This window comes from Alexandromys fortis, unplaced genomic scaffold (genome assembly GCF_014885135.2).
Source record: "Alexandromys fortis isolate MF-2015 unplaced genomic scaffold, M_Fortis_MF-2015_v1.1 scaffold_99, whole genome shotgun sequence".
Lineage (NCBI taxonomy): Eukaryota > Metazoa > Chordata > Mammalia > Rodentia > Cricetidae > Alexandromys > Alexandromys fortis.
This window is the reverse complement of record NW_026067982.1, coordinates 812,794-825,630: the sequence shown is the minus strand read 5'-3', so window position 1 is coordinate 825,630 and position 12,837 is coordinate 812,794. Positions and strand designations below refer to the sequence as shown.

The 12,837-nt window shown below is 43.6% G+C and overlaps 1 protein-coding gene across 1 annotated transcript in view; it reads left to right on the top strand.

The window, feature by feature from the left end:
- Slc39a9 (solute carrier family 39 member 9) overlaps positions 1-10,584 on the top strand; it is a 44,837-nt gene extending 34,253 nt beyond the window's left edge. Inside the window, exons 3-6 of the mRNA XM_050158591.1 lie at positions 735-803; positions 3,642-3,727; positions 5,002-5,136; positions 6,726-10,584. Coding sequence (XP_050014548.1) covers positions 735-803; positions 3,642-3,727; positions 5,002-5,136; positions 6,726-6,956 — 521 coding nt within the window. The 3' untranslated portion in view covers positions 6,957-10,584. The remainder of the gene's footprint in view (positions 1-734; positions 804-3,641; positions 3,728-5,001; positions 5,137-6,725) is intronic.
- Positions 10,585-12,837: the final 2,253 nt, after the last annotated feature.

Below are 12,837 nucleotides of genomic sequence, written 5' to 3'. Positions count from 1 at the left end.
AAAAAAAAAAAAAAAAAAAAAAAGTAAAAAGGAGGCTGGGAATTATAACTCAGTGGAAGAGTGCTCAGATGCATGGACAAGGCCCTGGGTTCAGTCCTCAGTCCTGAAGGAACAACCTACGTGACAGCATGGTTGCAGCTGACCTGAGCTGGTTAACGGTACAGCGGAAGGGTAGTGCTACAGGTGCCTCTGATGTGACTGGCTAAGCCGAGTTTGGGGAAAGTAAGAAAAGCAGTGGGCAACTGTAGTAACTTGGTGAAAGCTCATGCTAGGGTGGTTGCTGCAAAATGGAGAGGGGATGAGAGCAGAGTTGCAGGTGGGTTAGATGAGCCTGCAAAGAGGTAAACAGAGGCCAGAGAGCACTTTCTGCAGACTGAGGAAGTTCAGGCAGTTGGGGGTTTTACATTTCAGGAATTTATCCAGGAGTTCCCACACACCCACCTCTTTAGTGCAAGGAAAACATCTAAGTATTCGAAGTAGAAAAAAAAAATGAGGAAAAAATCTACATCAAAGTTTGAAATCTGAGCTTTCAAAATACTTATCCAGCTGGATGTGGTCTTGTATATCCTTAATCCCAACACTCAGGAAGCTGAGGCAGGGAGATTTTGAGTTCAAGGCCTACAAGGGCTGCACAGTGAAACAGTAACAATGACAATAATAAGGAACAGACCTTCTCCAGACAGATGTCTGCTTTATGTCATACCACTTTGTGATTCTTTCTCATTCTCATGTAGATCCAGAAACAGCAAGGCCTAGCAGTTCCAAAATTACCACCACGCTGGGACTAGTTGTCCACGCTGCAGGTAAGTCAGGGTTGCAGTGAATGCTCTTGGGGGAGGGTGCTGAACAAAGCCCTCTAGCTTGAGCATGGCCCTGTTATCTGTGTTTACAAGCTAAGAACGATTTCTGTATTCTTTTTACATACACATATTAAACCATATATATGTATGTTGATATATATATATTTATTTATTTCAAATTTTAGTGGCCTCCTTTAATGTGATTTCTGTATTTTTGATACCTAAATACAAGGTGTAAGGTGGACATGGGGCACACACCTGTAATCCAAGCACTGAGAAAGTGGAGGCAGTAAGATCACAAATTCAAGATCAGTTTGAGCTACTTAGCGAGTTCAGGGTTAGCCAGAGCTATATATCCGGACCCTGTCCAAGAGTCTGGACTATAGCTGAGTGGAAAAACATCTGTCTAGTGTATGAATGGCTTGTGTTCAAGCCTCAGCACTACCAAACAGAAAGGATATTTCATGCCACTGGGAAACTATGCCATTTAAAGTAATACTGCTGCTGTTTGGAAGACAGCTGTACTCATATGTTTATATGCCACCTGTGGCTTGATTTGTACAGTAGTGACAAAGTTGAGTAGTTACAAGAGACCAGGTAGTTCCTGCCTGGGCTTGAAGTTTGCTGACCTCTGCCCTAAGATCTTTCTGGAGAAGAGCTTGGGCATTTCAGCACCAGACAGCTCTGCTGCCCCATGTAGGCTGAGCATTGCTGATGGTACTTGCTTTAGTACCACAACCCAAACCTAGACCTTGATGGTAGGATTCTGTCAGAACCAAATAAAGGCGTGTGAAAAGTAGCTCACTCCTAGCCTGCTGTTTTCTGCTTTCTAACAAAATTCACTGATGTCACCGATCCGGAGGCAGTGGGACCTGGGAGAATGGAGCCAATAAATGCAATAGACTCATGCAATAGCCAACTTTCTTCAGAGCCCCAGGCATTTTACTCTGAGGGTAAGAAAGGTTGCATGGGACTGGCGTGGTGACTCAGTTGTTTAGAGCATGTATTGCTCTTGCAGAGGAGCTGAGTTCAGTTCCCAGCACCCACAGCAGGCATTGCAATTACCTCCAACTCCAGCTCCAAGGGGATCTGATACCGTTGGTCCACACAAACACCTGGACACACTTACACACGTACACATAATCTAAAAATAATAAAAATATATCTTTTAAAAAAAGGAAAGGTCACATGAATAAAGTTCTCATGAATTCAAGCTGTATACTGTTGTAGGAGCGGCGGGCTATGTTCCTGGTACCCGGCCGCCCACACGGCTAGCTTTATACCCGAATAATTACATGGAAACTGTATTCTTTTAAACATTGCCTGGCCCATTAGTTCCAGCCTCTTATTGGCTAGCTCTTACATATTGATCTAACCCATTTCTAATAATCTGTGTAGCCCACGAGGTGGCTTACCAGGGAAGATCTTAACCTGCGGCTGTGTCGGGTGGGAGAATCATGGCGACTGCCTGACTCAGCTTCTTTCTGTTCTGTGTACTCCACCTACCTAATTTTCTGTCCTATCAGGCCAAGCAGTTTTTTTTATTAGTTAACCAATGAAAGCAACAGATAAGATACAAGACGCACCTCCATCAGTATACAATTATAAGGATAAGCCACATGGCAAAAGCATGTTTTTAGAGATATAATAAAGGATAAACATTTGAGAAGCAACAGCAAGCAACAATGAGCAATCTGAACTCACTCCTATCTACCACACTTGGGAAGAGCGCAAAAACTTTACATTCCAAGAACAATTTTGTGTTTGGAACCAACTGAGGTCACAAGACTTTTGTCCTGTTTTCTTGGCAGTATTCTCAAAGCACTCAGAATTCTCCTCATACAACTCCATTCCTAAACTGTGTTTCCACACACCCATTCAGCCAAAGTCCCTGTGCTGGCCAATTTTATGTCTGCTTGACACAACTGGAGTCCTCTGAAAGGAAGGAGCCTTTATTGAGAAAACGCCTCAGTAAGATCAAGCTGTAGGGCATTTTCTTAATTGGTGATTGATGAGAAGGGGCCAGCCCATTGTGGTGGTGCCATCCTTTGGCTGTTGGTCCTGGAAAGTAGGCTAAGAAAGCCTTGGGGAGCAAGCCAGTAAGCAGCACCCCTCCATGACCTCTAAATCCGCTCCTGCCTCCAGGTTCCAGTGCTGCTGGAGCTCCAGTGCTGACTAACGTTTTTGTTGTGTTGGTTGAACAGTGATGTGGAGGTGTAAGCTGAATAAACCCTTTCCTCTGCAAATTGCTTTGGTTATGGTGTTTCATCACAGAGATAGCAACCCAAACTAAGGCAGTCCCCATCCCACATGAATCATCTGTGTTGAGGCCTCAAGCCTTGAAGACAGAAAGACGCTTCCTTTGAGATTCTTTAGCACTACTATCGTTACAGTTTGACTCCTCAGTAGTTGTCTGTGTTTCATACTTTCTTTTTTTTTTTTTTCTGAGACGGGTTTCTCCATAGCTTTTTTTGGTTCCTGTTCTGGAACTAGACCAGGCTGGCCTCGAACTCACAGAGATCCGCCTGCCTCTGCCTCCCTAGTGCTGGGATTAAAGGTGTGCATGCACCACTGCCCGGCTTCATACTTTTTAACAATAAAAGCAGCTAACATTTGGACTACTCAGGGCCAGATGCTAAGCTCTTTTTGTATGTTCTTTCATTTTTCACCCTCACAAGGCCCTAAAAATGCATGTTTTGCCCCATCTTAAAGATGAAGTTCAGAGAGGTTGAGTAACTTCCCTAGAACCAAGTCCAACTCTGCCTGGCTTTGAAGCCCATGTACCCAGCCCTGCACTTCTGTCCTTCATAGCATCTTCTGTTTCCTTGTCTCCAAATTTAGCGGATGGTGTAGCTCTGGGAGCAGCAGCTTCTACTTCACAGACTAGCGTTCAGTTAATTGTGTTTGTGGCGATAATGCTACACAAGGTAAGCCAAGATTGGGTATTGAACATATTTGTAATTAAAGTTTGTCTTGGTCCTAGAAGTATTTCTGATATATGGGGTTTTATTTGTTTTGTTTTGTTTTTTGGTTGTTGGGTTTTTTTTTTTAGCTTTTAAAATGTATTTATTTTTATGTGTGTGTACATGGTCATACACATGTATGACCATTAGCGTGAAGTTTGTTTTCTCCTTTTACCTTTGACGGGTCCTGGGGTTTGAACTCAGGTCTCAAGGCCTTCGTAGAAAACACTTTGACTCATTGAAGGATCTTGATAGCCTTTTTTTTTTTTTAGTTTCTTAATTGCTATCTATTTGACAGAATTAAATATGTCTGCACATAGCTAATTTTTTTACTATTATTTTCTTAAAATCTTATTTGAAGGGCTTTATTCTTTGTATTATCATATACACAAAGGGATAAATTCTTACTGATTTTCATTTTTAAAAATATTTTATTATGTATTTTATGTATATGAGTGCTTTGTCTGCATATACCCCTGCATGCCAGAAGAGGGAACAGGATCCCATTATCATTGATTGTGAGCCACCATGTGGTTGCTGGGACTCAGGACTTTGAAAGGGCAGCCAGTGTTCTTAACCACCAAGCCATCTCTCAAGCCCTCTCTCTTTCTTTCTTTCTTTCTTTCTTTCTTTCTTTCTTTCTTTCTTCCTTCCTTCCTTCCTTCCTTCCTTCCTTCCTTTTTTCTTTCTTTCTTTTTCTCTTTTCTTTTTTGGTTTTTCGAGATAGGATTTCTCTGTTTTCTCTGTGTAACAGCCCTGGCTAGCTCTCACAAAGATCTGCTTATCTCTGTCTCCCTAGTGCTAGGATTAAAGGCGTGCACCACCACTACCTGGCTCTCAATTTCTATTTTTCATAGAATTTTTTTCACATAGCTGAAGAGATGGCTCAGTGGGTCAAAGTGCTTGCTGAGCAAGCCTGACAAGCCTAGTTCCCCAAAGTTGTCCTCTGGTCATCACACACACTGTGGTGCACAGGTGGCTACATTCACACACATTAATAATAAATAAGAATTTTAAAATTCCAAATAATTTTCTGTACAGTTCTACAAGATGCATATATATGGACACACACAGGCTAATCTTGTGAGAACACTGATTCCTAAAAGGCAAGCTTGCTCTTGGTGGGATACCTAGGTTTCTGTAATGAGTGTTCATATTCATGACACCGCATGTGTTTCTTGAGAGGGAAGCAAGCCCTATTTGTCAAGTGATAATAAGGGCTACTTTGTCATTTCCAGGCTCCAGCAGCATTTGGGCTGGTTTCCTTCCTGATCCATGCTGGCCTGGAGCGGAATCGAATTAGAAAGCACTTGCTGGTATTTGCATTGGCAGCACCAGCCATGTCCATGCTGACATACTTAGGATTAAGTAAGGTAAGTGTGAGCATCCCTTACTGTACGGTCATGTACCTAGTTCCCCACATAGATATAGATGTAAAGTCTGCAGCACGTGAACTAATGGGACTGAGAGCTATGACTGTGACCCAACACAAAACCATAAACTTACTGAAACATGATGCAGCCCTGATAGTTTCTTCTCAAATACAAGTATCTCTTCACTGACTGCTATGCTTCAGAACCTTCCACAGGAAGCATGGCAGTACATGCTGTGTCTGGGACAAGGTGTGAAGTTTTAACCAATGGCCTGGGTGCACAGATTTACTCTTTTTAATAGAAAAGACTGTGGCTGGCTGTATAAAGATTAGCAAATGATAACAGGTATGGTGGCACATGTCTGTAATCCCAGCACTTGGGAGACTGAGGCAGGAGAGTTCAAGCCTAGCCCAGGTTATATTATGAGACCTTGTCTTAAATAATCAAAAACAACAAACCCAGATTACTGAATGTTATGGAGTAGTACTTTAACTAGGCAAAGATGTTACATTTATTTATTCTGCATTTGCTTAACTATGTAAAGATGTGTTGCATTTGTTTCATCTTGCCTGCCTAAGGAACCTGATTTATCTAATAAAAAACTGAATGGCCAATAGCTAGACAGCAGAGGGATAGGCAGGGCTGGCAGGCAGAGAGATTAAGTAGGAGGAGGAATCTAGGTTGGGGGAGAAGAGAACAGGGAGAAAAGAGGGAGATGCCCCAGGCCAGCCTGGTAGCCAGCCAGCCAGCCACAGAAGCAGCAGGAGCAGGACATACAGATTGAAGGAAAAGTAAAAAGCCCCAAAGCAAAATGTAGATGATGAGAAACAGGTTAAATTTAAGTTGTAGGAGCTAGTGGGACAAGCATAAGATAATTAATAATGAGTCTCCATGTCATGATTTGGGGACTGCTGGTTCTAGAAAGCCTGCTACAAATGAATGGGATACATTTTCAGTGTTGTGACGGCAGCTATTGCGTACTTCTGTTGTGTTTTGTCTTTGAGACAGTATCTCTCTGTGTAGCCCTAACTGTCCTAGAATTCTTAATGTAGACAAGGTTTGCCTCAAACCCAGAGATCCGCCTGCCTCTGTTGCATCTTGATTAGTCTGTCTCAAGCACCTGGCCTGGTACACAGAGGATACTTATTAAATGTTAGAACTAATGAATTATGACTAAAATTCTGAGATTCATCTCAGACATAAGTGAAACCTCCTAACCAACACTTGAAAGTGGCTTTGAAAAGCAGCTGTTATTGATACAGCTTTCATTTCACAATGGTAAGAGTAAATTTTAAATGTTCTTCCTGCAAAAACACAAGATTAACTTGATTTATTTTATTATTTTCTCAAATCATAGTATCTGTATAATGAAAATTATGAATTTTAAATAAATTTTAAAACTGTGATTGCATGTTGTCACTGGTGTTCTCAGTCTTTTATTTGAGACCTCCCCTTGAATTTTCTATCTCAAGATGCCTCCACGTACCAAGCAGCACCAAGCATAAATAAATACTCAGATTTAGTTGGGACATCTTCCTGTCTCCAACTTTGATGTGACTTTTTTCCTCGTTCTCTCTTCTAATTCACAGAGCAGCAAAGAAGCCCTTTCAGAGGTCAATGCCACTGGAGTGGCCATGCTGTTCTCTGCCGGGACATTTCTTTATGTTGCCACCGTTCACGTCCTCCCTGAAGTGGGTGGAATGGGGCACAGCCACAAAGCTGACTCCACTGGAGGAAAAGGCCTCAGCCGCCTCGAGGTGGCCGCCCTGGTTCTGGGGTGCCTCATTCCACTCATCCTGTCAATAGGACACCAGCATTAACGTTCAGGTTCCAGCCTCAGTCCACGGCCATTGCCATCCAGGAAGAAGAGCAAGCGTGGGACGCTCCTCACTTCCTCAGTGTCTCGTCTCACCTTGCCCATCTCCACCCGTGTTCCTAGAGTCCGAGGGAGATGAGAGTCGATCGTGGAGAAGTGGAACAGCTCGTAGCAGGAACATTATAATCAGACAGAGACTTTGTGTTGTCTTTTAAAGGGACTTTGACATATTGAGTTTTGATGTTTCTCTTAACCCTATTCTCAGGGAAGATGGAATTTAGTTTTAAAGAAAAGTGGAGAACGTCATACAATGAAATAGTAATTATGACAATACAGTGTTCTGTAATTAAGCTAAAGTTTTTCCCCTTAGTGTAGAGGCTCTACCACTTTCTCCGTTGGTTTTTAATATGGGTCTCACCGTCTCTGACTGGTGCTGTAGCGTCTGTGCCACACACCTTGAGAGAAGGCAACACTCACCCTCTTGATGCTAAAGGTGATGGCAATTAATTTGAGGTTAGAGTAAGGAAAATAAGGGCAGAAGACACAAGCTGACTTGTACCTGAGAGCGATGTCCAGCAACAGATGTCTAGAGTCTTGAGCATCTCCTTTGCACGTGCCTCTCTAAACAGAGCCTGCCCTGCCAGTAGAGCAGTGAAGGTGGGGCTGGCTTTTGAAGAGGGTCCGGTGTCTTACAGCATTTTCCTGAAGTAGCCTTTGCAGGGTACCTGTCTGCAGCACATTCTTCCCGAGGAGCCAGGATCTGTTCAGGCACAGCTTTCCTTCAACAACAGTGTGATCACAGTGAATTAAGGGATGTTAAATTTTCCAGGAATTTGGCTAGTAACTGACATCTTTGTAGTAGCCTTTTATAAAGTAACACTATTACAAAGTATGTTGTCCTTTTCTGCTAAATCAGTGCTTCTCAACCTTCCTAATACTATGACCCTTTAATGCAGTTCCCCATGTTGTGCTGACCCCAACCATAAAATTATTTTCATTGCTACTTCATAACTGTAATTTTGCTACTGCTGTGAATTGTAATATAGATATCTGATATGCAACCCCTGTGGGGGTCACAAACCCACAGGCTGAGAACTGCTGTCTTTTCTTTTAGCAGCCGGCAGTCCCTCTGGCTGAGTCCTTGTCCGCTGCTGGCCTCCAGCTCCTATAATCATGTCCGTGTCCTCTCTCCCCGTGCTGTGCTCTTTCCTTCCCGCTACCTGTGTGCTGCTCAGCAGGACAACCACTTCTGAACCATGATGATAAAGAACCCTATTCTTCATTTCCTTCAAATGAGTTACCTTGGTGGCAAATACCACTTTTTCAAGCCCTTAAAAATGTCACCTCCTCATGTGTGCGTTGACATATCACTAATACTTTGATAATTTAAGCAGTGGAGACAGAGAAAGTATTCAACAAACGAAGGTGATTTTTCCATGTTTGCCAAAATCTGCCTAAACCCTGTTTTGTCAGATAAGTGTATAATACTGTATTAATTTATATTTTCTCTATCATGTCAAAACACTTTACATAAAGAGAGAGCCAAGACTAGTTTCTTCAGCGCAGTGGCTCCAGTCATTTGTATTTTTAGGACACTGCCAGCATGCCTGTGGTTTCCCTTTTCTCTCCTAAACTGTCACTGGGGCAGCAGCTGTGGAATTAAACTCGCAAGCCCTCTGCTGGCCACAGTGAAGAAAGTTAGCAGAAGTGCGGTTTTGTTTGGAGGCTGGTAGCCATTGCAGCCCACGTGAGGTGACAGAAGGCGTGCAGTGTGGGAGCTGGGTGACTCCTGATGAGGCACAAAAGGCTAACTTGGGAAAGGTCTGGGCTCATCAAGACCTTCCAAAGTACAGTTATCATGATTCTTTCTAGAAACTTTACTGTGTCAAGTAAATAGCCAATTTCTGTGTCTAGTTTGGTTTGAGTCGAAGTAACCTCTGTCATCTTACTACATGCAGTAGTCAGGGATTGTTGCTCTGGCCAGAGCCTCTTTCACTCAGCAGTGCCTTGCCATCTTGCTTCTAAGCTTGGCTAGAATATCTTGCTGGGTTGGGCCTTGGACTCTAGTAAGGACTGAACCATCAAACTGCTAAATTTGCCCCCCACCCCCGCCTCAGTGGTAATGAGCCTTCCAAAGCTAGGGCCCTTTGCAGGCCCTGAGCTGCTGCCTGGGAACCGCTCATCCCTTCCCTGGACAGCAGGCTCAAATAGCCATAGAACCTTAATAGGGCTCCAATGCATTTTAGGCAGCAGGAACCATGCCGTAGGGTAAGAGCCTCTGTCTAGGGAGGGAGAGGTTGCTCATGGGCAGGCAGTGACCTCAGAGAGGTCACCTTGATGTTCACTTTCCAACATGTTTCTGTGGTTTTCCTCCTCAAAACTCCCTTCGGAGGTGTGGATGCCTTAATGCGATAACACATTTGAACACATTGGTGATGCTTCGGCTGCTGCCGTGATTACCAGTGGAGTTATGGGCTACCAAAGAAGTACTACATAAAAAGCATGGGCCATCCTTCCTCATAACCAAAGCAGTCTTAATTACAATTGGAGCCCCTTTCTCTGGGAGACACGGATATACTTCAGATTCCAGGCATGCTGCTAAAAGGCAACTATAAGTTGAAAACACTGATCCACTCCCCTCACTGGGTCCCTGGTGTCGTCAGTCTCCGTGTCAGCAGAGCAGCGGTGTTCCTGTTTGATTCTGCTTTTCTGTCTGTGCTGTTGCCAGCGTGTGTCTTACAGGCAGACAGTCTGGCCTGGAATACCAGCAGTTGGAACAGTACTGAGGCAGTGTGTCTCCCCATTCCACCCTAGTCTTCAAATTTCTCAATTAAAGACAGCCAGGTCGGCCTGCTCTGGGGTTTTTGGATTATTAGAGAAAAGAAAAGGTGGATTATTAGAGAAAAGAAAAGGTGCCATTTCTTGTAGAAAGGGGAAAAAGATTAAAAAAAATAAACAAAAACAAAAAAACAGTCTGTCCCTGACTGGTTCTCTTTTTCAAGGGTTAGAACTAGGACAGACACACCAGCGACAGAGTGTGTTAAGCCCTGAAACTCATGGTAGTGAAGTTGTGATCATGGGAACTGTATGCCAACAGCACAAACCAGAGCCCCAGACTGCTGCAGCCCAGGGCCACACCCTCGGCAGCTGCTCTACAAGAGAGGCTTGCAGCAGCAGGTTTCTGCACAGTACAGATAGGCCTCGCCCCTGAAGACCACTGGTGGAGATACTGTACAATGACAACCTTTCTGTGCTCGAGACATTGCAGCTCAGCTCGGGAGCCCCGCAGGTGTGTGGCTGCAGGGACAGGACTGGACTGGCAGACCACGTAGTGCTGCTTTAGATGTGCTCAGTCCAGCACAGCTGCTGAACACAGACTGGCTTCGTCCGCTCTTTGTCTGGTGATGTCTTCCTGTAGGCCGGGAGTCTGAGGGTGTGGTGACATCACAGTTCTCCTGGTCTGGTGGCCTGAACAGTGATTTGAGATGTTCCCTTTTCTGGATCCTTTGTACACATAAACTCATTCCATGGATGGCTGCCTTATAATTTTGTCTCTTTCCACTTTAATTGTGAATGGTTTCAAAATTGCTGTTTTTTGATTTGTTTTATGATATTAAATTTTTATTAGTGCACATCTTATGTGAATGGTTCTTTATTTATACAGTAGCAATATTTGTGTTTGGCAACCAGGCCTGATGCAGATTTGAACAATCAAACAGGTGAGTAGTCAGGTTGGCTCAGCTGGTAAAGACACCTACTGCCAAGCCCAGTGCCCTGAGCTCAATCCTGAGACCCACATGGTGGAAGGAGAGAGCCAACTCCTATGAGTAACCTATGATCTCCACATGTGTACTGTGGTATGTGTGCCCCACCCCCATAAAAACAAAAATACAAATATTTTTAGGTATTGGTAGGTTGTAAAGGACAGAAGAAAGGTACCCTTTAGACAGAGGAGGAAAGAAGGGAAATGAACCCTGAATGCCACTGCTCCAAAAGACAAACCCAGTGGTAACTATCTCCTCCCTTGCTGCTCATTAGCAGATATTAATTTATGAAAGTAGCTTTTCCAAAAGAGAAGCAGGCAAGTGGATCATTATCTGCCCCTTCCAAAGGTTAAGGTTAATAAGCATATAAATGCTCTGATCAGTTGTGTCTGGAGAAAGATACTTCAATGGAATTGCTGACATTTGAATTAGGCATGGGGGCGGTCAGGCGCAGGCATGCCTCAGTCTGGAGGGCAGAGAACAACTTTCATGAGTTTCCTCCTCTGGGTTGATTCAGACTTGGGCTGCCAGGCTTGCTTGACAAGCCACAAGCACCTTTACCCACTGAGCGATCTCACTGGCACATGGAGTTGTTTTTTTAAATTGTATTTATTAGTAACATGTTTATTGTATTTATTAATGGCATGCCCATGCCTGTTGACTTTGCACTGTAGAGGCAGAAGCAGTTAGGCTGCCATGAATTCAAGATGGGCTAAGGAGTGAGACCCTGTCTCAGCAAAGCCAACCAAACAACAAAAACGACAGGCTCTGGGGATGTAGCTCAGTTGGTAGAATGCTTGTCTAGTATGCAAGAGACCCTGCATGTTCAGTTTCCAATACTGCATGCAGCAGGGATGGTGGCTAGTGCCTGTAATCCTAGCACTCAGGTAGAGGCAGGAGGGTCAGAAGTTCAGGGTCATTCTTCACTGCATAGTTCAAGGCCAGCCTGGTTTGCACGAGACCCCCCAGCTCAATAAATCATATATTTAATATATCATTTATAATATGTCATATATAATTTACAAAATATGGATTTCATTATGACATCTGCCTACAGATAATATGATGCACTTTAATCATATTAATCCCTTTATTACCCTCTGTTTTCCCTCCTCTCCCTTTTCTGCTGGCTCCTTCCCAAACCGTCTGCCTTCTACTTTCATGGTTTCTTTGTTGTTATTTTTATTCTTTTGATAGGGTCTCACTATGTAGTCGGAATCATCTGAAACTCACTGTGTAGACCAGGTCAGCCTTGGATTCGGAGGTCTGCCTCCTTTGGGGAATAAAGGCAGGGTCTGGGATTGAGGTGGGTGATCTTTTTTAAATTGAGAACAGAGCCGAGATAAGATGTAGTATTTGTTGTGTGGCTTATTGCACACAGCACAGTGATTTCCAGTTCCAACTGTTTCCCTGCAAAGGTCGTAATTTTGTTCCTTAGGACCAAATATTATTCCATCATGTATGCATGGTGTAGGAGTTCCTTCTGTTTCTGTGTTGCTTTCATTGGAGAATGAATAAAGAAACTGCCTTGGCCTAGGTGATAGGACAGAACTTAGGTAGGCAGAGTAGACAGAACTGAATGCTGGGAAGAAGGGCAGAGTGGCAGATGCCATGGATCTCCTGCCTGAGATGGATGCTGGTTAGACTCTTGCTGGCAAGCCACAGTCACAGATTAATAAAAATGGATTAAATTAAGATATAAGAATGAGCCAATAAGAAGTTAGAGCTAGTGGGCCAGGCAGTGTTAATTATTTCGAGTGTAAGATAGCCGGGTCTCCGGGACGACAAGCAGCCTGCTCCTCCTGTTACATATGCATACACATTTTCTTTAACCATTTATCTATTGATAAGTGGCTAAGCTGATTCCATATCTTGGTTCTTCTAACAATTGCCTACAGTGATATTTTGTTTATGTTTTAACAAATAAAGCTTGCCTGAAGATCAGAGTGCAGAGCTGAGTCACTAAAGGCCATGGAATGGTAGCACAAACCTTTAATCTCAGAACTCAGAAGACAAAGTGATCTCTGTTAGTTCAAGGCTACCCTCGTCTAGACAAGATTGAATCTGTCTAAAAGAGAAACAGAGATCACACAAAGGTGATCCCAGCATTTGGGATCCCTT